Here is a 26,716-nt window from a genome sequence, read left to right as displayed (position 1 = left end):
GGCATGTGCACGTGGAAAATGACATAATTCAAAATACTGACATTGAGTATGTATAAATGCAAGAGTGGTTCCTTTATATGATGCAAAAATATTTTTAATGTTTTGATTGGCTTACACGGATAAAATTTTTAAATACAAGAGATAGCTGATATTTATTATATTCTCATTTATTACTACCTCAGACTTAGATCTAATGTATTTTAAAAGTATTTGTGAAAAATTAAAATATATTCATATTTGTTTTACTGTTTGTAGTCAGTTGTATTCTAAAACCTGTGCTTCGTCTATGTCTATATACCTTTATGTTAGTATATACCTTTCGGTATTCAAAAACACCATTCCTAGCCCCCATATCAGATCAAAATTTATAGTGTAATACACTAGCTCAGTAATATTTTTATTATATTGTAAACATTTGCCAGATTTATTTGTTCTTGTGTTTGTTTTGCTTCAATATACAAATGCAGCTAGTCTCAGAGTCCTCCCAGTAGTCTGTGAAATAGTGTATAAGGGATGTTTTTCATCTTTGTATTGGCTAACATAACCAGGCATGTCAAAAATATTTATTGAATGAATTAATTCAGACAGATTACTATTCCATATACATTTTACACAATTATACTTACATCGAGTCAGAACATAAAATAATTGTAGAAAAGTTTTAAGTAGAACAAACTATATTATTTTTCAATTACAATTTTGCTTTATTATGATCCTAGTACCTAGGGAAAAGAGACCTCTTATGTCATTTCATTTCTAAAATGTTATATATTCAAAATGTAGGTCATATTAAGGCCCAGAAATAGATTTACAGTATTAGTATTTTAAAGATACATAATTAGATCTATGAGATAACCAAATTCGTAAATATAAAATTTTATAATTGAATACAAGTAATACTTTATAGATCTGAAGGGCACTGCACTAAAACATTTCATTCTTTAAGTATCATTAGGTCTAGATTTTCACTAGGTGGCAGACTTAGATAACGTAGTCAGTTTCTCAGTTTAAAATAACATATGGTGTAGGTTTATTTATATAAAACAGAAATAGCAATTACATAAATTTTGTTGTCCTATCGAATTTCAACTCTACAAGTCACTTAAATACAATGACCAGGTCACTCAATCATATTTATCACTCAATCTCACTAAGACCTCAAATATATCTAGCTACATATGTGTATATTTCTATTTAATATAATGTGTTAGAAAGGATTATAAACAAAAGAATTCAAGTAATCACAAATTTGCCTAAAGTTAGAAAAATAATATATATGAAAGAGCAAAGGCCATATTTCTCAGAGAAAATAAACATTTCCAAAAGGAGAAATAAATTTTCATTTTCTTGCAGCTAGATTTTCCTCATAAATTCCTTCTCTGGCCTTATCTCTTAATACCACCTAGATGTTTCTCACAAGCCATCCATTCTTAATGTGTCTTAACGCTACTTAATCTGTGAACATTGAGTCAGACACATTTATCACCCCTAGAAAAATATGTACAGCTTTATAATTCATGAATTTTTGCAGTTTCCTCTATTAAAGTTGTAGAGTCTAATTCAAAGGCAGGAATTTCACTTTATACTTCTTATCTCCTGGAGACCAGAGCTTTCCAATTGCAAACACTGATAGTTATTTGTTAAATTAGATATTAAATATTGTCCTCAGTAACTAAAAATAACAATAATGAAGTTATGATCTAACAACTACTATTTAGGGGTAAATAGAGAAATAGAGATTATGAAAGATTAAAATAGAGTTGACTTTTAAGATCTGAAACTCCAACATGTTGCTAGATATTCTTAATAATTTATTATTTTTATCTGGGTCATTTGAGTTTTCTTTCCAATGATATATCTACCCATTTATTAGAATGGGGGGGAGGACTTGTTCTAGAACATGACTGTTTGAGTGTGACTCAGGCTGTGATACCTACTAGAATGTTACCTTAAACATTTTATTCGGTCTCTATGTGCCTCAGTTTCCTCATCTATAAACTAATAATTATAAGTAGATCATAGAATAGTTTTCTAGAATTTGAAGAAAGGATAAGTGACTCTCTTGATTTCCAACACAAGTTGGAAACTATTGAAATCCAAAGAAGTCAGGCAGGTGGAGATCCAGAAATCAGGCAGGACCGTGTAGCTTTGGTGTCTGGCAATAGTGGCCTTCTTAAATCTTCCCCCGAGATCCATGACCAAGAGACCATGCTGAGCAACCACAGGACTTGCCCTGTAGGGCTGAGCTCACCTCATGGCCTGGCAGAGACCAGCACAAGCCCAAAGATGCTGCAAAGATAGAGTCAGGGTTGATCAGCATGCCCCCAACTCCTCCCAGGGAAGGAGGGGGTGCAGATGGAAACATAATACAAGGAGGTCCCTCCCGATGTTGTGCAGTCTACATGAGTTAATACCTGGAAAGCTCTAAGAATAATGCTCTATAATTTTAGATCTTATCATTTTTTTGGATCTTTTTTACCTTTCCAAAAGATAAAAAAGGAAAAAAGCAAAGAGGAAAACCTTAGGTTAATTAATTTTCCTTTCTGAAGCTCAGATCATGAAGATGGGATTTATTCTCTAAATAAGACTATAGGACTTCATGTTCATTGAGTCATTTTGGAACTATTATTTATTCATTTTAGTTTCCATTGTCACAGATTATTGAATATTGCCTGTGACAAACAGTATTATGGTAAATATCTTTAGTGACATTGTTGTTTTAAAATATCTTAAATAACTACTTTTGAAACTCCCAGATGGTATGAAATTTGGCAGTTGGTGGCATTTCCTAGGCTTACCAGATGGAGTTTGCCGGCCCAAAAGTCACTTGATATTTTTTCCATCATGCCGCTCTTCTAATGTTTCAAAAGTTTCTGAAAAAATGAACTTTAATTTATCAAATTTGCTATCATTGGCAACTTTAGAGAGAGAAGAATAGAACTTCTAAAAGAAAGTCATGAGGAATGCAGATTATACTGTTTCTCCATAAACTAATCTAGTTAAATTGCAGTACTCTCTTCATAAAGATTTTATCTACTAAATGAAAAAATGCACAAACAAGAATTGAGAAATAGTTTATTTTAACAAAGAATTATTAATTACTGGAATATAACGTGCCCTACTAGGCACTGAGAGGGAGACTTTGCCTTTCTAGCTGTCATGATTTAGTAGGAGAGCTAAGGCATGGACAAAACCAACGAAAGTTTAGTGCAAGTGTAGGGGAGGAATACCTCTACCCTCTAGATCCTCCAGCTGCTCCTTGAGACAGAATAACAGAAGAAAATCAAACAAAGTTTAATAGTATGTATACATGGGAGAAACTCAGGAACCTCAGTAACTTGCCACAGTGGTCAAAGCTACCACCTTAAATACCATCTTTAGCTAAAGACAAAGGAGGATATTTGGGGTAGTAGTTTGGGACTTCAAAGCGGAGAAAGGCAATTCACATGGAGATGGAAAAGCAAATGTCTGGTAAACAGATGTTTGCCATGCCTTGCAGAGACAGTGGTACATGGAGAGGACTTTGATCAAATGGGCCTTGCTAGGTTCCTCCCTGTCTACCACACCTAGTTCGTGTTATACTATGCTTATCTATGGTGACAGCTCCCTGCCAAAACGGGCCTTCTATCTTAAATTCTTTCAGGTAGTTAGAGGGAAGGTCAAAGTTTCTTCCTGAGTCTATTGTTCTTAAAAATAATCAAGCCAGGGGCCTGCCTGGTGGTGTAGCAGTTAGTGTGCGCGCCCCGCTTTGGCAGCCCGGGGTTCGCAGGTTCGGATCCCAGGTGTGCACCGACACACCACTTGTCAGGCCATTCTGTGGTTACATCCCGTATAAAGTAGAGGAAGATGGGCACGGATGTTAGCCCAGGGCCAGTCTTCCTCAGCAAAAAGGGGAGGATTGACATTGGATGTCAGCTCAGGGCTAATCTTCCTCACCAAAAAATAAATAAATAAAAAAAATCAAGCCCAAGAGACACATTTTGGGCTGGCAAATTTTGATCCCCCACACAAGACACAGTGGAATAAGCAGCATAAATTAAACAGCAGGGAGCCCGCCGAGAGAGAACGAGTCTGACTTGAAGCGATTTTAAAACTTCTTCTCAATTAGATTTGAGAGGAACTTTAAATAACGTTTGGGATTTCAAAATATAGAGATTGAAGAGGAAAGTAAGGAGGAAAGAAAGGGCATTTCAAGCAGAAATAACAACATGAGAAAAAAGAAAAAAGCTAAGAAGATAGTAATACCACCACAGCTAAGAAACAGTGCCCACTGTGTGTCAGACCCTGTGCTGTCTTTCACAAACCACGTCTTTAAGCTTCAGAACACCCCTCCTTTACAGGATCTGACATTTAGAGTTTTCTTAACCAACTGCAGGTAACAGAACTATTGTAAACAGTGATCAACTGCACAAAGAAAATTATATTTTTCTTTTTCTTTTTTGTTTTTTTGAGGAAGATTGGCCCTGAGCTAGCATCTGTTCCCAGTCTTCCTCTTTTTGCTGAGGAAGATTGGCCCTGAGCTAACATCTGTGCCCATCTTCCTCTATTTTTTGTATGTGGGATACCGCCACAGCATGGCTTGATGAGCGGTGCGTAGGTCTACTCCCAGATTCAAACCTGCAAACCCCAGGCCGCTGAAGCAGAGCGCACAAACTTAACCACTACGCCATTGGGCCAGCCCCTAAAATTATACTTTTAACATTAGAAATCAGCAAAAGAAATTATGTTCTGATTATTTTGCTGATATTATTTCAATCAACTTATTACAGTTTACCTTGATCAAGAAGTACAGGGCCAGCCCAGTGGCACAAGCGGTTAAGTGAGCACGCTCCATTGCGATGGCCCGGGGTTCGCCAGTTTGGATCCCGGGTGTGCACCCATGCACTGCTTGGCAAGCCATGCTGTGGCGGCGTCCCATATAAAGTAGAGAAAGATGGGCACGGATGTTAGCCCAGGGCCAGTCTTCCTCTGCAAAAAAAAAAGAGGAGGAGTGGCAGATGTTAGCACAGGGCCTATCTCCTCACACAAAATAAAGTAGTACGGTAATATTAGCTCTCAAAATGGAGATGAAGCCATATAGTACTGGCTGTATTTCTCCCTATAAAGAGTGGATTTCATGACACACCTGATGATATCATAGTTTTCCAAGGCTTTGATTGGGTAAGGCCCAATTATTAGTTCATTAAGGTAGCGAAGAGAGCATACAGTTTTTATAGATGACTCTGAAAGAAAGTGTTTTTAAGAATTTTTTTTAGTGTCTTAACTGGGGTGGTGACTAAAGCTCAGTGGAGACAGACCTGAGGGGCAGGGCATCAGGGAAGGCCCGGCCACAGGCTGGAGACCAGACCCCCTCAGGCTGCTAAGCTGGCAGGTGGACCCACTCCCCCAGGAGGAGGGAGAGGTCCTTGCAAACCGTCAGTCGGCATTAGAGTGTGAGAGCTGAGAAAAGCTATAAACTCTTATTCGGTGCTGCAGTTCAGGGTCGGAGCTCTCATCTTAAAGGAAGTGCTTTCCTCTCTAAGGCACCAAATCAAGCTCTCAGGGACATGGACTTGGCTGCGCCCTCACTGCTGGAACTAACATAAAATGGGAGTAAGATCAGCTGCAGAGGCTGATTTGTTTTTGAGCCACTAACGGGATGTTTATAGCCCGCATACTTTCAGTCGGTTCTAGTGCCTGAGTTCAGGGTATGTGGGCTCAGCTTAACGGTAGAAATTTTAAGTGGCCAGAACTGAGTTTAAAGACGTATTGTGTGGAGAACAAAGCTGATTATCACATGAAGTGGCTCCACAGAGAATCTCAAAATATTTGAACCAGAAGAGCTGCTGATGATGCACAGTATCAACTGAAGATCAGATCATCAATAACAGCAACAATAAAAAGGTGTTTGCCGTGGTATTATCTTGCCCCTTTTTTCTGGGGGAAAAAAATCACGTGTGCATGTGTATATGTGTGCACGTGTGTGTGTGTGTGTGTGTGTGTTTGTGTGTGTTTGAGGGGAGGGAGGTGAATGAGAAGAAGGCTAATGCAAAGCTATGAACATGTGAAAATTCTCAGGATCCTTTTAGAACAACACTATCCATTGAGCCTTGGCCTCAATTCATTACAGTGAAATGTTATTTCAGTTAAAATAATTTCCTCTTCTCAGAAGTTCATTGTAGCAAGATTTGACATTTAAAATTGCATATTCTGAGAATAAGGAGCTGTAGGAGATCAAAGAGCTGACATTATGGACAATAAGCTCATCACGTGAAATTTTTGCCAATCAACATATTCATCTTATAAATTTCTATTTCAATATTATCCGCAAAGTAACCTTGTAACTTCTTAAGTCAGCTTTATGGGTTTCTCTTCTATGCTGTTTCATAATTGTAGAGAGAAAATGTCTAATAAAAGCCAAATTACTGAATTTATTTTCCTTACAGTGCTAAAGTGTTGGCTAAAATATTCTTTGGAAATTAGTGTTTCATTTTTCTTCCGTTGTACAGAACAGTTTATGTGGCACTCCCTGCTGTTGTAATTGCATGTAGTTTTTTGCCTAAGGCTAGGAATCACTCACTCATAAATATGTTGTTATAAAAAAATACGATATTGGATTGTTAGTGTAATGCAAATGTTTTTTTGAAATGTAGGTTGTTTTCCAGTCTCAGTATTATCACAGAGCTTACTCACCCAGCCAACATGAGATTCATGCAATTCAGAGCCAAAGATTGTTACTCTCTTGCTCTTTCAAAACTGGAAAAGGTAAGACTCCCCATTATTAAGTTGCATTGAACTATTTTGCTTGAAAGAATAAATCTGGAAATTTTTAGAAATTTCTAGAAAGAAATGCCGTGAGATAGTAAAAATAAAAATGCTGTTTTGAATTACTATTTGGGGGCTAAAATCTTAATTTATAATTTTTTTAAAAATATGAATTGATGGATTTGAACTATATATATCACAAGCGAACATAATGGAGATACCTTGTTGTATCATCATCAATCATAAATTGAAAACATAACTTATGAAAGAACGAAATGCATCAGGAATGTATATGTTCACTTACAATGTCAATTATATTGATAATATCATGAGTGCTATGTCAAGAAATCTGTATTTATATAGGGCTTTGCAGTTTTCAGAAATCCCTAAGGTCTTAGAAAAGTTGTAGACTTTGTTGAAAGTTAGCTTCCCAAATGTCACCAAGACAATCTGAGACAAAGTTGAGTTTATTGCTTACCTCAGTAAGGGAGACTGTCATCTAAGAGGAGCTTTCACAATGCCTGAGGAGGGGAAAAGCAAGGTCAAAGTTTATTGAGAATTGGACATTTCATTTAATGAGGGTCTTTCAAAGCAGGACTTAATTAGGATTGGGAAGGGATCTGGATAATGCTAATGGAGACAGTGGAATTGCAAAGTCATGTAATGTGGATAGAAAGGTGTGGTTTCCATTTGTAATGTCCAGGCTGAGTGTGGGGGTAAATGTTTTTTGCATTCAGCATTTACCTGATACTAGTATATCAGGAGAATTTGATGTAAGAAAAGAAAATAAGATTCAATCTTGTACATGTGAAAATGTTTTAAATCTATGCCATCTTCATTGTTTATAACAATGTAAGACATGGAGATAAATGATGCCTTACATTACTTTGGTTAGTTCTTTTTTTCACTTAATTTTATTTTGATTACCTATTATGCCAGACACTGTCCGAATTCCTGGTAGACATATTGTTGAGTAACGTCATTTCTATACTCTTGTCTGTTCATTTCCAAATTCAAACTGGTCACATACATTATGTTGGTAGAGCCTTACCACTGCTCATTTATAGTCAAGTTGTTGTTAGGCCCTGTTTCCATATGAGGAAACTGAGTTTAAGACAGGTTAAATAACTTTTTCAAGATCACATAGCTATCAAGTCAGTGCAGTAGCAGAAACGTAAAGCCGTTAATGTTCAGGACAGAAAACTTCCGTTATGCCACAACTACTTTGACTACATAGAAAGGATCGCAAGCATGGCTAAACTGACTCAGCATCCACAAGCAAACCCAACAATTAGGAAGCCAGCTGGAATCCGTGCTGGCATGGTGTAGTGTGGTCTCCTTCATGACAAGTGAGGGAGGATCACCTAGTGATGGAGAAGACACGCTCTGGAGTCAGATGGGTCCATTTCTCTGCTACTTTCTGAGAATGGAACCTGGATAAATTACTTACACGTTCATAGCCTTGGGATTCTTCTCTGGAAAATAGTGGTAATAGCTAAACGATGGGGTCATTGTAAAGATTATACCACATAATCTATCCAAAATATTTAGCCCAGTTTTGGCATATAATCAGTACTCAAATAAACGGTACTAAAAGTATAACTATAAATTGTTATTGTTGACATTGTCACTAATAAATATTCCATTCTGTGTATTCAGTTTTATGCCAAGTCAGTTGATGTAGCATGGTCATAATTTTGAGAGATATTTTCAATATTGGTGAATGTGTGTGTCTATATTATTGTATGTCTATTGTGTTAGGATAAGAACAGAATGAGGTTTTGATCTTTGTTGGGGAATTAATTAAAAATAAAATCCTTTCACCAACATAGAAATCCTTTCCACAGATGTGGAAAAGTTTCATCTGAATAGGCATTAAACCAGACTGTGATATGCATCTCAGGCAATCCACTAAAGAGATTGCAAAGACAGAAGGACATCTCATCCTTTTATATAGCTAGACAGATATAATCATTTACATACATATTAATTGTCTTGATCCAAAGGAAAAATAAAACTTCTCGTATCTTTGCAACCAGCAAGAAGTTACAACTTAGAACCAGGCATCTAGGACAAACTCCCAAAGAAATAGACAGGAAGCTTTATGTTCACATTTCAAAAAGATAGTTTCAAGGCCCCCAGGAAAGACATTCCTAGGATACAAAACTGGCTAGAGGTTGCTCACATTCTCAAAAGTTTTGCATCCATCCCAAGGAGACAGAGAATGGATTTACAATTGCAACTTGTTTAAAGGAAATGCTCTAGAAAAAAGAGAGAGAAGGAGGGAGTTTTCTTTCTCTTTTGGCACCAGGGAAATTCACTTATTTTTTCAAATTTGTATTTATTCTTACATCTTCTAGATGTTTCCCAAGAACAGTAAAGGAATTCAATACATTTCCTAATTATTCAGGAATAGAGGAGTTAGGGAAAGTGGAATTGAGGCCAATGATTTGAATGTTATAAAACCATGGAAAATTCTTTTTAATTCATTTATTACCATTTTATCCATTGAAATAAGGATTTTGTCACACAGAAATCTTTTAGACTTTTGTGCTGTAATGGGTTGAATTGTGTCCCTCCCCTCAAAAAAAATGTATGTTGAAATCTTAACCTTCAGTACCTCAGAATGTGATCTTATGTGAAGATAGGGTTTTTATAGAGGTAATCAAGTTAAAGAGAGCTATTGGGATGGGCCCTAATCTCATATAACTGATGTAGGGGCAGAAAAATTTTCCTTTTTTCCCTCTAGGTTCTTTGACTGCCCTAATAATTAAATTGACATAAGGCAGATTAAGAGGAGAAAAGTAAATTTAATTTTTCAGTACGGGAGCCCCATAAAATATGAGACCCAAAGGGCAGCCAAGCAACTGAAGCTTATATAACATCTTGAGCTAAGGAAAGGAAGGCTTAGGGATCGGGGGATGGAAAGTGGAGGAAGGCCATTCACCAGAAGACTGAGGAGATATTTGGAAAACAAAGGTTGACCTGTTATGCGGATAAGTTTCTCAGGAAAAAGGTATCTTCTGGTAATAGCTCTCTTTCTGGTAGAACCCCTTTTCCAATGTATATTTAGGCAGTTGAGGGGCAGGGAAAGAGCTTTTCCTGAATCTACTGGGTTTAAATTGCCTTCAGCTCAAAATAATCCTCATGCCAAAGTAGCATATTTTGGGGAGACTTGCTTTGAACACCTTCACTGGCATCCTTAGAAAAAGGGTAAACTTGGACACAGACAGACACGCCTGTGAAGAGAAACAGGGAGAAGACAGCCATCCATAAGCCAGGGAAAGAGGCCTGGAACAGACCTTTCACTTACAGTCCAGAAGGAACCAACCCGTCAACACCTTGATTTTAGACTTCCAGCATCAGGAACTGCAAGACGATAAATTTCTGTTGTTTAAGCCACCCAGTTTGTGATACTTTGTTAGGCAGCCCTAGCAAACTAATGCATGTGCCATCAATGACATGGTAACTGTTCATTTCTAACCAGTATTTTTTATCACTGCTATAAATACAGCTAACTGACTGTTTAAAGTAATTCTCTTTCTATATTCGTATTCTGGGTACAAGGAGGTACTTTTAGGATTAGGAAACTGATCTTTCTTTCCAATATTTAAATAAATTCCCAATAACATTTTCTAGAGTTATTGTTGGCTGAGGAATAGGTGTATTTTTATTGTTCCGAACATAATTATGAATATCATTTTATTCTATAGTTAGATGTGCCTGCACCTTCGCGGATGGGGCCTTCACCTTTAGAAACACAATCAAGGTTATGAATTAGAAATAAATACCAGCATGGCTGCTTAACACACTTTTTGCCACCAAGTGGTTCTCATTCAAGTTTAAGAAGTGATAAGATTTGCAAAGATGTGTGTGGAAGGTTAGACTGCATTGACCTTGGTTGCTTTACTTGTGTGTTGATTACATTTTCACATTTCTTGGCAGACCTCGGGTTTTAATAGGTACATGGTTGCCATTGGTAACAGAAGTGGTACTCTGCAAGGATGCTCTGGAAGAGGCTACTCACTGAAGAATATTCACAATAATAATTTCCATTAGGAAAAAGAAAGAACTGAAAACACAGAAGGATCATTGGTTCATGACAATGATGTGAACAATGATTGTGAGGACCCCCCCTCTGCTCTTGTGAAAAGGAAGTTTCTTGATCATTCGTTGATTACTTTTTTAGATTTGTTATCTGGAGGAATTCCCTTGTCTGTAGGTTTTTGTGGCCCTTTTCTCTCACCTCAAGCCTCCTCCTGAGCTGCTATTATCCATGTCACGTTGGGAGAACATACTTCTTGCAGCCTATGCAACTTTTGTATCCTGCTTCTTCAAATTTACTGGTGCAAATTTGAAAAAGATCTAAATATTTTCAAGCTTATAAAAACACTTTTTTTTAGACTTTTAAAGTCTAAAGATTTTTCAGACTAGACTGCTAATTTCTCTCAAAAACTTGATAAACTCTTGGTATATTCATTTCCATTCATTTTTATGGCCAGAATATACCCAAAGTTACTTCTTAAACATAATTAAGTTCTTTATTTCTTTGCCTCCTCAACCCATACATCTCTCTCTTTTCTACTTGGAAGCTATCTTGAGGTTATTGAGACAGCAGAGTTGGGTTGGACTTTGTTTAATGCCTTTTTTCACTTTTATCTTCTATTCTGTTGGCATCCAGAAGCATATACTTTTTAAACATTAGAGGATCTTAATCCTGAGCTCCTTATTTATTTTAGTCTCTACTTGAAACTAATTCCTCCCTAAGCTGCTGTCTTGTAATGTCCAACTAAATGCAGCAAGTAATGGTATACACACACCAATATTAAACAGAGGCAAGTTTTTATGGGCCAGATCTGGGAGTGGCACACAAACTCCACTCATATGCCGTTGGCTGGAACTCAATCATATGGCCACACTAACTTCAAGGGAGACTGGAAAATGTAGTCCAATGGTGGCCTAAGAAGAAGTGGGCAATGAATTTTGGTGGGCAGTCTGCATTCTCTGTCACATGGAATATATCACACTTATTTTCTTCAAATTTATAAAATCTATCAAAACATTTCCTGAACATCATCCTTTTCCTTGCATATTCCTTTCCATCTTATCTTTCTTTCGTTGTTATCCACATTTGTTGCTGAGTTGTTTTGTGTTGTTTTACATTATCTTTCTTGTCCTCGATATTCCCCTTACTGCCACAGTTTTCCCAATAATCCTTCCCATATTTGGTCTTTGGTCGTGTTGGGTCATTGACATTCCCCCTAATAAAGTAGATGTAGCAGGCTTAAGAAACGCAGTATAAGAGCTAAGCAGAGATGGAAAATGTGACAGATAATAAAGAAATTGAAGACAGTAATAGAAAAAAGAGAAATTTTCATCATCTCATTTCCCTCTAAAGACTTATTTCATTTCTCTTGTTTTGATGCATTTCGTAAAAAAGCCTTTCATTCATGTTTATGGCACAATTTGCTTCAAGACCACTTCTTTTAAAATTGCTTTTGAACTGTCACCATTCCCCAATGGTGATCATAATTACACTTTAGCAATCTTACGGTAATTACACATTGATAAGCAAAGTCATGAAAATGTGAGATGAATAGTGTGGTATAATAAAAATATATATTTGGTCTTTGTCCCTAGTTCTTGACACGGAGCTTCAAAAACCCTTGGAATTTCCTGAGTGATAGGAGTGTCTTTGTTACTCATACCTTTCGATCATACTTGATGTGGTGCTAACTAGGCAACTCATGGAGGGGCCCCTAGATAGCTTTGGGATGAGGGTTGGTTGCCAGAAAAAGCAAACACATGATCAGAAGATTGACACTTTCAGCCCCTCCTCACCTCCTCATCTCCAGGGGGGAGAGAGGGGCTGAAGATTGAGTTTAATCATGTAGCTAATGATTTAATTAATCATGCCTACATAATGAAACTTTGATAAGAACTCTGAAACATGGGGCTTGGACAGCTTCCTCGTTGGTGAGCATATTGATGTACCAGGAAGGTGGCGCACGCTGACTCCATGGAGACAGAAGCTCCTGTGCTCAGGACCCTTCCAGACATGCCCTATGTGCCTGTTCATCCACTGTTCATTCATTCATTTGCATTCTCTATAATAAAATGATAATAATTAAGTATAGCACATCATGACTTCTGTAAGTATTCTAGCAAATTATCAAATTTGAGGGGGTTGTGGGAAGCCCCAAATTTGTAGCTGGCTGAACAAAAGTGTAGTTGGCTTGGAGACATCCAGGATTTACGACTGGTGTCTGAAATGGGTGCAGTCTTGTGGAACTGAGCCCCTTAACCTGTGGGTTCTGAGCCAACTCTGGGTAGTTAGTGTTAGAATTAAATTGAATCGTGGGACACCCAGTTGATGTCAGAGAATTGATGTCAGAATGCAAATAGTCATGTCTGTAAATCATATATCAATTTTTAGTAATGGTAAAGCAAGGTGATAAAAAGTGGACATAGTTTCTGGGCGAAATAGGCAAGAATGTCAAAGTTATTTTTTAATATATTCACTGTGTAGAAGCAAGACGGCAAAATTTTACATATTCTCAATTTAAATTCAAGCCAGTAAATATTTACTGCACACCTACTATGAGCAAATGCTGTGCTAAATGCTAGGAGTTACACATTTGAATAAAACACACAGAATTTATAATTTGATGGGAGACGCAGATATATAGGAACAAATGAAAACACATTGTCTTACTCTTTTTTTTTTTTTTCCCTGTGCAAGCAAGTTGGACCACTTGTTATTTGTAATCTAAGTGCTAGAATGGCTGAGTGGGAGTTTGGTGCTATCTGCCCACATTGGATGTGATTCATTAGGAGAATTTCTTATCCTGTGTTTAAGAAAATATTTACCTTTCCCCATATTGGCCCAGAAAGAATTTGAGGAGAATACTAACTAGTTTCTATTTTGTTTCAGTGTGGAAAAGCATTGGCTGATCTACTCTAGAGGAGTGATAAAATGTGATTTATATGGATAACTATTTTAATGTGCAAATTTATCTATTAAGAATGCACACAGTATTGCACAGTATTATGACTTCACACAACAGGTCCAAAGTTGCCATAGACTGAATGTTTGTGTCCCCCCAAAATTCATATGTTGAAACCTAACCTCTGTTGTGATGGTAATAGGAAGTAGGGACTTTGGGAGGTGATTAGGTCATGAGGGTGGATCCCTCATGAGTGTGATTAGTGCTTTTATAAAAGAAATCCCAGAGGGCTTCCTCACCCCTTCCGCCATGTGAGGACAGGGAGAAGATGGCTATCTATGAACCAGGAAGTGGACTCTCACCAGACACCTTGATCTTGGACTTGCCAGCCTCCAGCACTGTGAGAAATAAAGTTCTGTTGTTTATAAGCCACCCAGTCTATAACAGCAGCCCAAATAGACTGAGACGAAAGTCTTGACATTTGGCCAATAAGACCATGCAGTGCACAGTCCAGGATATACATTCATATATACTATGATGTAAGTGGCTTCCCTTTGAACAGTATCCAAAACAACCATATATGTGTCTATTTTGAATATGAAAACACATATCAAACTCATAAAACTATTCAAAGTGAAATATCAAATGCAGGAAATTAATGGATTTATATAACTAAGTTGGAAAAGTTCAATTATTAAAATTTTATAATTTTATAGAGTTAAATATTTTATGAAAATAAATAACTATAATATAGTGGTTAACTATTTATTATTTGCAAGGAGACCAGCAATTACTTATCTTTTAATAAACTTACATAAATTGATATAGACAAAGATTTAGATGTAGATATAGATATAAATATATAGATATTTATGCGAGAGAAAAAGAGTTTGCAGAATCTATTTTTTGATGAGCTAAAAACATGCGTATGAGTCACAAAAAAATGCCATCTAGTATGACAAAGGTAACTTTTGGGTTTTCTTTCTGTTTGAAAAGTTAAAATGAATATTACACTAGACGAGGACTTTAAGCCAATGTTATTTTTTCCTTATTACTTCTCCCTCCACATCAATAAGCGTCTCCTTCATCATTTGATTGTTTTACTAGTTTGCAAGGCACAACTCATTTTTGAATCCAGAGTCACAGAAGACGGTACGTTTAACCAGCCCTCCATTTCATGACGCAGAGAACTAAAATAGGAAGGCTTGACAGGCACCGACCACAGGAAACCATCTGTAGTTATCCTTAGAACAAATATACACACAAGGGAGTAAGATTGGTATCCAGAAGACTAAAAAGAAGAGGTGCTTCTGTGCAAATTGTTATTTTATTTATTTTGTTTTATGAAGAATACTTAACATAAGATTTACCGTCTTAACACATGTTTAAGTGTATAATATATTATTATTGACTATAGGTACAATGTTGAACAGCAGATCTTAGAGCTTATTCATTTGCTTGATTGAAACTTGATGCCTGTTCATTAATAGCATCCCATTTCCCCCTCTCCCTGCCCCCTTGGCAACAACCATTCCATGCTTTGATTCTATGAATTTGACTGTTTTAGATAACTGCCAGGTGTGAGATGATGCCTCATTGTGCTTTTGATTAGAATTTCCCTGATGATTAGTGTTGTTGTACATTTTTTCATATACCTGTTGACCATTTGTATGTCTTTGTTGGAGAAATGTCTTCTCAAGTTATTTTTAATCAAGAGCTAGACCGTGGCGCACCCTGGATACTGAGTCTTTGGAATTTCTTGTGTAGTGAATGAGGAGCAATGGCAAGTTTTTAAGTGAGGACATGGGAGATGTGACGTCAGCAGACTGTGCTTTCATCAAGTTGATGTGACATTTCTGTGTTTATCTGGGAGAGAACACAGTGACATTGCGGGAAAGAGAGAAAGAGCAAGTTATTTCAATAAATCAGTCATGAGATAATAAAAGCATGATCTAGGACTGGCAGGATAGATATGTGTCGTTACGACTAATGAGGGAACTCTGGGAAAAACTGACTTTACTGAGGTAGATAAAACATTTATTTATTTTAAGATAAATTAAAGCTGTAGTATGTAATAAATAAGTGGTGCTATGTAAAAGAAGCTCAGAAAAGGAACGGGAGACATACATATAGACTTAAAAGTTGTGCACATAAATGTATAAATGTAAAATGTTATGAAAAGATAAGTTCTCGAAAGAAGAGAGCCATAAAGGAGATGAGTTTAGAGAAGGACTTAATCTTGAGGTTCATAAAGGAGAGTCCAGGAAGAAGATAAATCAGAAAAAATGAGTGAGGAGTCCAAGAGATAGGCTGGAAGCCAAGCTAGTGATGTCAGAAGACAGAGGGATTCCCACAATAAGAAGACATTGTGTCAGTCTACAGTCAATGCGTTTGTCTTCATCAAGTCAGCGCTGAATTTTTGAGGAGATGAAAGTCTGGCTGTGAACAGAGCGGGAGAGACCAGACATAAGAAAAATGATATAATTCTAAAGAATATTGGAGAGACCACAGCTTAAAAGATGTAAGAAGACGTGTGTTGGTGAGGGGTATGGAAACAGGCATTCTCAGATATTCCTGGCAGATGTTTATCTGCAGATACACGTGTATGAAATATTGTATATACAAGACTCTTTCTTCTTGAAAATTGATCTTCTAATCCTTCAACAGCATTCTTTTCTTCACTTCTGAACCCACATATTTTTCAAAAGCTTCCAATTTTCCAAATTTCTCAATTTTCAGGAGCAGGAGGGCCTTCAGGGGAGAACAGGGTACAGGAAGCCACTTTCTTGTGTGTCTTGTTTGTAAAGCACATATTCCTAAGTTATAGATGGCGTGGTCAAGGTCCTGGTTTGCCCAGACTCTCCTGGTGTATGGCTATTGTCACAGTATAATTACTAAGAGCTCCTCTCATAGACATCCTGATTTGGAGGATAAACTATATGATCACCCTATTTATAAGGCAAGGACTACTTGTATTTTAGTGTAGGAGAATAATAACTTTGCCTACATGACCTTGCATTCCTCTCTAAGATAAGGAAGAGGATCCCTCACACTCTAAACTCCCGTAGGATGAACTTGCCTTGGGTTGACTCAAGGGCATTTTGGAACTCGGGCCTGAATTGGTCTTGAGTCCTTATAAACAAGATGGATCCCTGAGTGCCCCATCAAATGCGCCCCCTCTAAGCACCATTTATCTAACTGGAACAGAGAGTGTGTCTGTGTGTGTGTGTGTGTGTGTGTGGTGGTGCACTCGCGCGCGTGCTCGAAGGCGGGCACGAGTGTGGGAAGAACCTAATGGGTAAAGGGTGAGAAGAAAAGTGGAAATACAGAGAGAGATGCTCTTTATTACTGAAATTGCCTCCTCCTTCTGTTTGCAATACAGAGGGATGACAAGGGAAAGAAAGAGAGAGAAAGATTTAAAGCCACCCAGGACTCCAGGGGCCTCTCTCTTCCCCACTTCCCAGGCACACAATGCAGTGAGAGGCTCTGATAGGAAACCTGTTCTGGGAAGAGGCAGCCTGTCTCAGAGCTGCTGTTCTGAGCCGCTGTGGTGTGGTAGTTTCCATAGAGACGAGTCTGTTCTCTAGCAAAGAGCCATAAGAAGGATACACAAAACCCTAGCAACCGGTTGAAGCATTTTTTTTTTTAATTTTATATGAGGATTTTCTGTACTTGAATTCAAAAGGCCCCTCCCTGGGGGGCAGAAAAGGATGGGTTAGTTTGCCAAGGGCCTGAGAATTTGGAAATGAGATTTCAAAGCTGTTGGTGGACTAGGGTAGGGAGAGGGAGGAAGAGAGGAAAAAAGAAAAGAAGACTGTCAAACACTGTACAAAAGGTCAAGTAGGATGAATGCTGAGCAAAGCCACTAGATTTGGGGATTAAAGTGTGGTTGAATCCAGGCAGAAGAACGAAGGCATGTAAAAGAATTGTCGTCGAGAAAGTCGGGGATGGCAATCATTAATTTATGCTTATAAAATTCTTGATATTGTTTCACCTCCCACACTGTTCTGCTAAATCCAATAATTTTATCATCTCATTTCATATGGCATTGGATGGACACAGTTTAGAGAAAATAAAATTTCTGCCAGAAATTAATTCCTTCTTCTAACAAGGACACATGTTCATATTAGCAAACCAAATGGAGGAGATAGGTAAGACCAAGTGTATTAAAGTCTCAGGGATCTTTTAATAATGATTTGGATGTCTCAGACTCCTTTTAGGTATGTTTAGATAAATTGTTGCTAGGAAAAAACAAAATCATCATTGAAACTTCAACTGAATGCAGAATTCTACTAGGAAGGAAATAGGATATGTTTTTAAAAAAGGAATTACGGTAGTTACCCCTTATCCAAGGTTTTGCTTCCCACGGTTTCAGTTCCCCAAAGTCAACCACAAATGGTTAATCTGAAAATATTAAATGAAAAATTCCAGAAAGAAACAATTCATGTTTTAAATTGTGCGCTATCCTGAGTAGCAAGATGAAATCGCACACTCTTGCTGTGTGCCTGCCTGGAACATGAATCATTCCTTTGTCCAGAGGATCCACGCTGTAGACGCTGCCCACCTGTTGTCACTTAGTAACCGTCCCGGTTATCAGATTGACTTTCCGGTATCACAGTGCTTGTGTTCCAGTAACCCTTATTTTACTTAATAATGGCCCCAAAGTGCAAGAGTAGTGATGCTGGCAATCGGGATACACCAAAGAGAAGTTATTTATCTCTTACTGTGCCTAATTTATAAATTAAACTTTGTCATAGGTCTGTACGTATAGGAAAAAACATTGGATATACAAGATTTGGTATTATCTGAGGTTTCAGACATCCACAGGGGGTCTTGGAAAGTATCCCCCACGGAGAAGGGGGGACGACTATATAGTATATTTTTGTACTAGAAGCAATCATAGAAATATTTATCATTGTATTTTGTAAAACACAACAGTCAAAGGAAATACTAAACTAAGAGAACTTTGCCTAACGCGGACATTGCCACCCTTTACATCTTCAAACCTCCATTAAAGACCCCAAGTGAGAAGAGAGAAGCATTGAGTGAACCTCAGGTTTTTTTGTTTCTTGCTTCCTCATATGAATGTTATAAACTATTTTCAATCAATTTCCTTTTGATGTGGGCAGCTACCATAAGCAGAACAGATTTAGTCATTTGTCCAACAAAATTTCGTTGACCATCTGTGTGCCAGGCATTGTGTTCAGCATTGTTTATGAAACAGAAAGCGAAAGCCTGGTCTCTCCCTCCTGGAACACGTGGTCTAGCTCAGACAGTTGAGGAATAAAAAGAGAAACCAGGAATTAGAGATTTCAAAAGAGCTATGAAAGTCATAACAGGGTTATATTCCAAAGTAACTAGGGAAGGCTACTTTAAGTAAGGTCATAAAGCGAAGTCTCTTTGGGGAGGTCACATTTGAGCTGCAATGATCACACTAGACACACCAGCCCTGTAAAAACTTGGGAAGTAGCTTTACAGGAAGAAAGCAAGCAATATGAAGTCCTTGAGGTGATGCATAATTTGGCATGTTCAAAGAATTAATAATAATAATTTAAGTGCTTACTATATACAGTACTTTTAGATGTTTTATCTTGTTTAGTTATTATAATGACAGTGGGATGTAGTCACCAATATGAATCCCATTTCACAGGTGATGGACCTGGGGAACAGAGAGTTTAAGTAACTTGTACAAGGTCGTGCAACTAGATGTGGCAGTACTTAACTAGAACCTCATATGTGTTTCTAGAATCAAGCTTCAAACCACTGTATGCTATACATTTGTCAGTTCCGTATTTTTAGCAACTGGACTTTTCTGCTAACCTTGAAACTCGAGTCCAAATTAACTTCAGATCTGCTCTTCTTCTACATTTTCTTTTTTACAGAAGGGCACCATTACCCACCCATTTATCCAGAAACTTGGGTATCATCCTCATCTTCTCTCTACTTTACTGCCAAATTCAGTCAAAAATCCTCTCAAATTTAATATCTGATATCTAAATAAATTTGAAAAAGATCTGTCTCTGCAAATATTATGGTATTGATATTTTTCACTATCGTCAAACGGTACCTTCATTTTTCACTAGAATTGCTGCCTTAACACCCTAGTTTATCTTGCTCAATCTCCCCATGCCACCTCCCCATCCCCAAACCATTTTCCACATTGTCATCAGAGTGAGTATTCTAAAACTCACTCATTGCATCACTCCTCCTCTTAAAAATATTTTAGTTTTCCCTCATTGCACTTAAGATGCAATCCAAAATGCTTAACATGGTTTCAAACCAGTATGCTCGTATGTTCTGTTTTTCCTGGGACAGTCTCAATTCACACCGTTGTTTTTCAGTGGAATTCTTGATTGCATCCTCTTTCCTCTCATGCATCCTGGTACTTTAACATCTAGTTCATGGTTACCGGTCCAGTCTCATTTCTGCCCTCTTCCTCCAGCCCATACACTCACACTCCGTACTCTATTCTTACAGAATTGCTTATAGTTCTTCAAGTCTTTCAAGCTTCTTCCTCTTCCAGCTTCTAGCATATGCTAGAACTTCTGCTTATAGCTTTGTACTTATCACCCACCCTCCCCAAATTTACTGGCTAATTTCTACTCATATTTTGGGTCTCAGTTTAGACATTACTTCTAACTCAGCCTCTCCACTTTTCCACCAAAAGAGTGAGCAGGAGGCGCTTCCCACATGCTACTACAGCATCTCTCTCTGTATCATTACATATACTTACCTCGGTGTTTTTGCCTATTTCGTTACTGGTACCACTCACAGTTTTGTGAGTTCTTGCAGGCAAGGGAAGTATCCATCTTTCTTTACTAGTGCCTCGCCATATTCAACACATACTAATTCTATATTAACAGAATTTATTAGTTCTATTTAGGAATTCTGTGTCCCTACCACCGAGGATAATGCCCTACACAGAATAGACTCTCAATGCATACTAAGTGACTAATTTAATAAATAAGTGAGTTAGTGTTTGATTGGAACCTTTAATAATGAATGGAATAAGTTTACTATTTTGCTTATAAAATGATACTTATCAATAGGATTCAGATGTGTGGAGATAGGACAGTTTATTTCCTTCAGTGTAAACCCTGAAGGTAAAAGAAGAGTAAATAAATATTTAATGAACAGATGAATAGATTAACCTGTTTTAAGTATTGGGTATTTTAGTTGATTAAGGAAACTTGGTTATGAAAATTAAAGGGACATATTAAAAATATAATTGTAAGTGAAGTGACGACATTCATAGCTAAGAACCATATAATGAGAATGTCTTTCTTCACACATGCCAGAAAAATTTAACTAAGCAGAAAGGCCATAAAATATAAAATGCTCACAAATTTTTCTGTTTCAAATTTCTGAACAGAAAGAGCGAGAGAGAGGTTCTAACTTGGCCTTTATGTTTCGACTGCCCTTTGCTGCTGGAAGGGTGTTTAGCATCAGCATGTTGGACACGCTTCTCTATCAGGTATGCTGTATTTCTGTTTTTCTCTCTAAAATGTTTATTTTATATTTCATTTAGATTTTATTAAATGAATAATACATCTAATATTTCTCATGGAACTGTTAACTTAAAATTGGCTCTGGAAGTAATTCAATATTTTATTTCATGTATTTAATGACATAAATGTGCTCATGAAACATTTTGTAAGAGAAACATTTTTTAGCATAATCTATGAAATAGTTTTTAGGCATTCTCTTTGGCACTAGTGTCCTACAATGCTTAATGTGACATTTTAATACATTTTGCGTATTACTCTAGGCATATTACTAAACTGAAAAAAAACCTAAGGTGGGGCCAGCTTGGTCGTATAGTGGTTAAGTTCACACATTCCGCTTCAGCGGCCAGGGGTTCGCAGGTTCAGATCCCGGGACCTACACACTGCCTGTCAAGCCACGCTGTGGCAGGCATCCCACATTATAAAATAGAGGGATGGACACAGATATTAGTCCAGGGCCAATCTTCCTCCGCAGAAAGAGGAGGATTGGCAACAGATGTTAGCTCAGGGCTATTCTTCCTCACCAAAAAAAAAAAACAATAAAAAACAAACAAACAAAAAAAACTAAGGGGAAAAAATTACTAGGCTAAAAAGAAAAGACAGTCTTCTTCATAATCTTTTGTTTTTTAAATAAGATACCAAGTTAATGTCAATAAACAGATAAAGCAAGTACATTTTAAACATCTACTAATTATTGCCTACTTTAGAAAAACAAAGAAAACATTTTACAACTAATAACCATTTAGTTTGTTTCAGCATGCCAAAGTTAACATTGTCATTTTATCATAACTGCATAAGTTCATCATGTTATTTTACACAAATACATTTTAATCTTTTTTTAAAACTTTGCCAGAAACTGAACAGCAGGAATATTTCATATTTCCTGATTCAAGTGAATTTCTAAATATTTTTATTTAAGAGAAAAAAAATATGCATAGGGCTTTAAATTATTTGATAACTTTAATCTCAAGTTAAGCATTCAAATATTTTGTTGTGCCTGTTCCCTTTTTGATTACAACTTTTATGTACCCCTTTCTATAATGTTTGACTGAATAAAGCAATCCAAAGTTAGTTAAAGCTTTTCTGCTGGGCTTTGGGCTAATTATGCCCGTGAGTATGCCTCTAGCAGTGTCACGAACCCTCTGCCTCTGCCAGATGAGTGCGGGAACAAACACAACAGAAGAGAATAAACATTCCTGTTTGCCCTAAAGTTTCCGGACACATTATCTGGGCACTCCAGGAGGAAGGGCTTTCATTCCAAACACACGTGCTTCTAATCTCTTAAAGAGAGGATTGAAGGGGAGGGCTTGTTTGAAGAGCAATGCAGAAACTGAAGGATTTATATCAATAGCATGTCATTATGCACCAGTGGTTTTTTTAACAACAGTATCTTTCGTTTGAATAAAATTTCATGAGAAAGTCTAATATATAAGCTAAATAGAAGGAAAACTGTTAGGCAGAAGGGGAAAGCAGTAGTTATTTCTTTCTCTTCATTTTTGCCCCGTGTTTTCTCTTATAAATAGAGATACAGGAAGATGTGTTTTTTCTGAAGCTACTGCAGCAAGAATGAACTAGAACAATAATTTCCAAAGTCGTAACTGCCTATTTACCTTCTCCTGACTTTAAATGAGATATTTTAATCCTCTGTTTTTTAGATAGGTAAAGACTATTCATTTATGTGTTAAAAAAAGATATTAGAAATTATATGTATAATTCCTAAAGTTATATAGTAAACATTCTTGTATTCTTAAAATATGCTAAATACCATCTAATTGTTTTGGTTAATGATTTAAGCCCATCTTCTTAAGGATAAAAGTTTATATTATATATTCAAGAACTATTATTAATGAGTACAGTTGTGTAGTGATTTACTATAAATATACTTCTATCCTAGACATCGTTGCATTTGCTGCTCCAAAGAAAACTGTGATAGACAGTATTATCAATCAGTGGGGTAAATGATCCCACACTTGTGTAATGTTGGAGTTTCTTATGGCCCTTTTTTTTTTTAACTTATTGGAAGGTTATTTTCTTTTGTTATATCTTCTCAGTAGTACCGTTTTTCCTTCCCACTCAAAACACAGGTCACTTATATTTTTAATAGTTTTTACTAAATCTCATCTTTGAGATGGAAAACTAATTATTAAAAAAATAAGTAATATACAATGAAATTAAATAGACACTAAGTGAAACTGAAAAATATTCTTCTACAATTGAATGGCGTGAGATTTAATGCACAGATTTGGTGCTATCAAGTAGGGCTGTCTACATCTTTTTGGCTCATTCCTACGTCTTGTTTATGCCCTGATGAAGTTACACAACAAAGGGCCATGTGTTAGTGACTAAGATAGTAAACAAATTAGCTGTATTACCACATCTGGCTTTAAAATAATTTAAAATCATCATTTGCCAAATCTTCAGTTTACTTTCTCTTCCATGAGTATTTTGTGTTTTTGCTTTTGGAAAATAATAGTTTAAAGTGCCTGAGAATTTGTTTAAAAATTTCTCTTCTTTAGCACACAATGAGTTAACGCATGAGGTTGAACTATGCTCTCTAACGGTGCCTGTCACAACTCCTCCTGGTGGTTCCCAATGTTTTCATGTCCTAATTAAGGAGACTCACATACTTTGAAATTAGAATGCCATTTCTTTGCCCTGAAAAAAGTAATGGACATGTTTCCTTATGTTCTCCTTTAGATAGAAGGGTGTACTTTTCTGAAACTAGCTGTTAGTAAAATAAACTAGTAATCAACAAAGTAGTCTAGTAGATTTATTTAAAGGAATTGCAACTTTTTAAAAGTCTTTGCTATGCAAAATAACTAGATGGTTATTTAAACTTTTAGCTTTTTAACACTTGAGGTCAAACTCAAGGCAGTCATTTCATACAATTTATTAAATCATTGTTACATGTCATGGTGAAGTTTGCTTGTATTGGTTGAGCTGTTCCTTTCACTCAGAGCTAAGAATAAATTGAAGAAATTGGAGGTATCATTAAGTTAATACTCTAACTATTGAGTAGTACTCTAGCAACAAATCAGAATATATCTGATATGTTAGCACAAAAAAAGTCTGATAGTATTTAATACTAAACTATTAATTCATTAATATTTAGATTTACTTAAATATTAGAAATTTATTCTACTATCATAGAGCTTAATCCTAAAAAAGTGTTGAACTATTTCATTGCAAATTTTTGTTCTTTTGAGTTTTTTTAATATTCTCTTTTATTTCCACTCATAGCTTTTTGTTATTAAAAAAAATCTAACAGTGTTTTATTATGTCTAATAGCATGCATAAAATTTAAGCATGTCAGGATATTCTAGAGAATAATCATTTCCCAAATTTCCTTATGGATAACTTAACTGTACATGTACTGGCAAAATAAATTTTTATTTCCTTTTTTATGAAGACCTAATGACGTGTTATGAGAAGTAACCTTTTACAACTGGTAAGATGTTCACACTTGGCTATTCTATACATTCCATACACATAATAAATGCATATTTTGTTTCTGTTGCAGTCATTTGTGAAAGATTATATGATTTCTATCACCAGACTTCTGTTGGGATTGGACACTACGCCAGGATCGGGGTTTCTTTGTTCTGTAAGTCAATAATCTCTAGAACAGAAGATCGTTCTCATAGATTCTGAAATCCATCTATAATACACTTTGGGCTAACTCTTCTATGTCGTGTTTTTGTCTAATATGTGCTCAGAGAATAGCATCATAGTTTTTTTAATCCCTAAAACAATTTTCAGGAAAAACATATTATTTTAAAGTAATAATCATGATAAATAGCCATTCTGTAAAAAAGTGACAAGAGGTATTTTTTTCTAGCTGTCAATTTGAGACTGAGGGTTTCTAACACAGGGCGCTGTACTATCAAGGTGTGGGAAGAGAGGGAGAATCCCCCTCTGCCCTTTCCCTTAAGGTTCTTATGGCTGGCCAGATAATTAACAAGACAGGTTAGCAGGAGAAAAGGATACCAAATTTAATAACATGTATACATGGGAGAAAGCAGGGACACTGCGTTTCTCAACACAATAGCAGAAATTCTCGTCTTAAATACCATGTTCAACCAATGACAAAGGAGGATATTGGGGGTGGGGGGAGTCAGTTACAGGAGATTATCACTAGAGCATTGTAAACAAGGGTAAGGTTATTATGCAGATTTAAGGCCTCACCTTCCACATTGATAAGTTTCTAGAAATGAGGTCATCCCGCCTCTTCCCAATACAGAGAGGGAGATACCTTTACAAATGGAGATTTCCCTTATAAATGTAAATGTCTGTCTGGCAACTCCTCCTCGCAGGGCCATCCAGAGAATGTGGCCAGAGAGACAGAATTTCTGATAAGATGGGCTTGTTGGTGCCTTTCCTGTTGTAACATCTATTTTATGTTATATTACAGCCATCAGATAGAAGATCTGTTCCAGGAAGGAGTTACTATGTCAAATTCTTTAGGCAGTTAGTGGGGGAGGTCAAATGTCCGTCAGAGAAAACAATCAAGGTAAAGAGATATATTTCAGGCTTGCCAAATCTTGATCTCCCACAAAGGAAAACAGTGATCGTGCAGTTTAACCCCTTTGTTTAATAAATGAGTATACTAAGTCCAAATGTATTTAATGAAGCAACTTGCTAATGTGGGAGATCAAGATTTGGCCACCCTGAAATATATCTCTTTAACCTGATTGTTTCCTCTGAGGGACATTTAACCTCCCCCACTAACTGCCTAAAGAATTTGACATGGTGGGTCCTTCCTGGAACAGATCTTCTATCATGATGGCTGTAATGATAATGTAAAATAGATGTTACAATGGGAGGGGCACCAAGCCTCTTTTATCAAAAAAACTCTATCTCTCCCTGACCACATTATCTATAGATGACCCTGAAAAGAATTGTCTTCTTGCCCTCTGAAGTCCCAGACCACTACCCAGCCCCAACACCTTCCTCGCCTTTAGCTACAATACTTAAGCAAGCAGCTTAGACAGAGGGACAAGTTGCTCATTTCTGAGTTTCTCCCATGTACACATGTTATTAAACTTGGTATTATTTTCTCCTGCTAACCTGTCTTGTTGATTACTTGGCCAGCCAGAAGAACCTTAAGGAAAAGGGCAGAGGGGGATTCTCCCTCTCTCCCAACACTAACAATCCAGATTTATGATTAGTAAAGAGGGACTAGTACTTATGCCTCCTGTCTGTGAGCCCTGTGCTCCTTCTGCTACACATCTTTGTCAATATGAGTGTTATTAGAACTTTGGATGGGCAATTTTTTTTTTGTGCTGTGGTGGTGTTTGCATTTTAAGATTTTTAGCATCAGCAGACTCTGTCCACTAAATCTCAGTAGCAGCGTCCAGTTACTGCAGCATTTAAAAGTCTCCACATGTTTTCCAACATCTCCCAGTCAATTACCAGTGACTGTTGCCTACTGATATTGTGCTAATACAATGTCATGCTGTCACAAATTGAGCAGTTGGTTTCTTCAGTTTGAGTGAACCCCAGGGATGCAATAAATCAGTT

At 36.8% G+C, this 26,716-nt stretch overlaps 1 protein-coding gene across 5 annotated transcripts in view; it reads left to right on the top strand.

The window, feature by feature from the left end:
• Positions 1 to 26,716, top strand: part of KCNT2 (potassium sodium-activated channel subfamily T member 2) — a 348,393-nt gene that overhangs the window by 266,812 nt on the left and 54,865 nt on the right. For all 5 annotated transcript variants that reach the window (XM_058533726.1, XM_058533725.1, XM_058533723.1 and 2 more), the window contains 3 exons: positions 6,633 to 6,744; positions 21,064 to 21,165; positions 24,717 to 24,800. In XM_058533726.1, coding sequence (XP_058389709.1) covers positions 6,633 to 6,744; positions 21,064 to 21,165; positions 24,717 to 24,800 — 298 coding nt within the window. The remainder of the gene's footprint in view (positions 1 to 6,632; positions 6,745 to 21,063; positions 21,166 to 24,716; positions 24,801 to 26,716) is intronic.

This window comes from Diceros bicornis, chromosome 38, assembly GCF_020826845.1.
Source record: "Diceros bicornis minor isolate mBicDic1 chromosome 38, mDicBic1.mat.cur, whole genome shotgun sequence".
Classification (NCBI taxonomy): domain Eukaryota; kingdom Metazoa; phylum Chordata; class Mammalia; order Perissodactyla; family Rhinocerotidae; genus Diceros; species Diceros bicornis.
The sequence above is the reverse complement of the archived record's forward strand: the minus strand, read 5'-3'. Positions and strand labels throughout refer to the sequence as shown.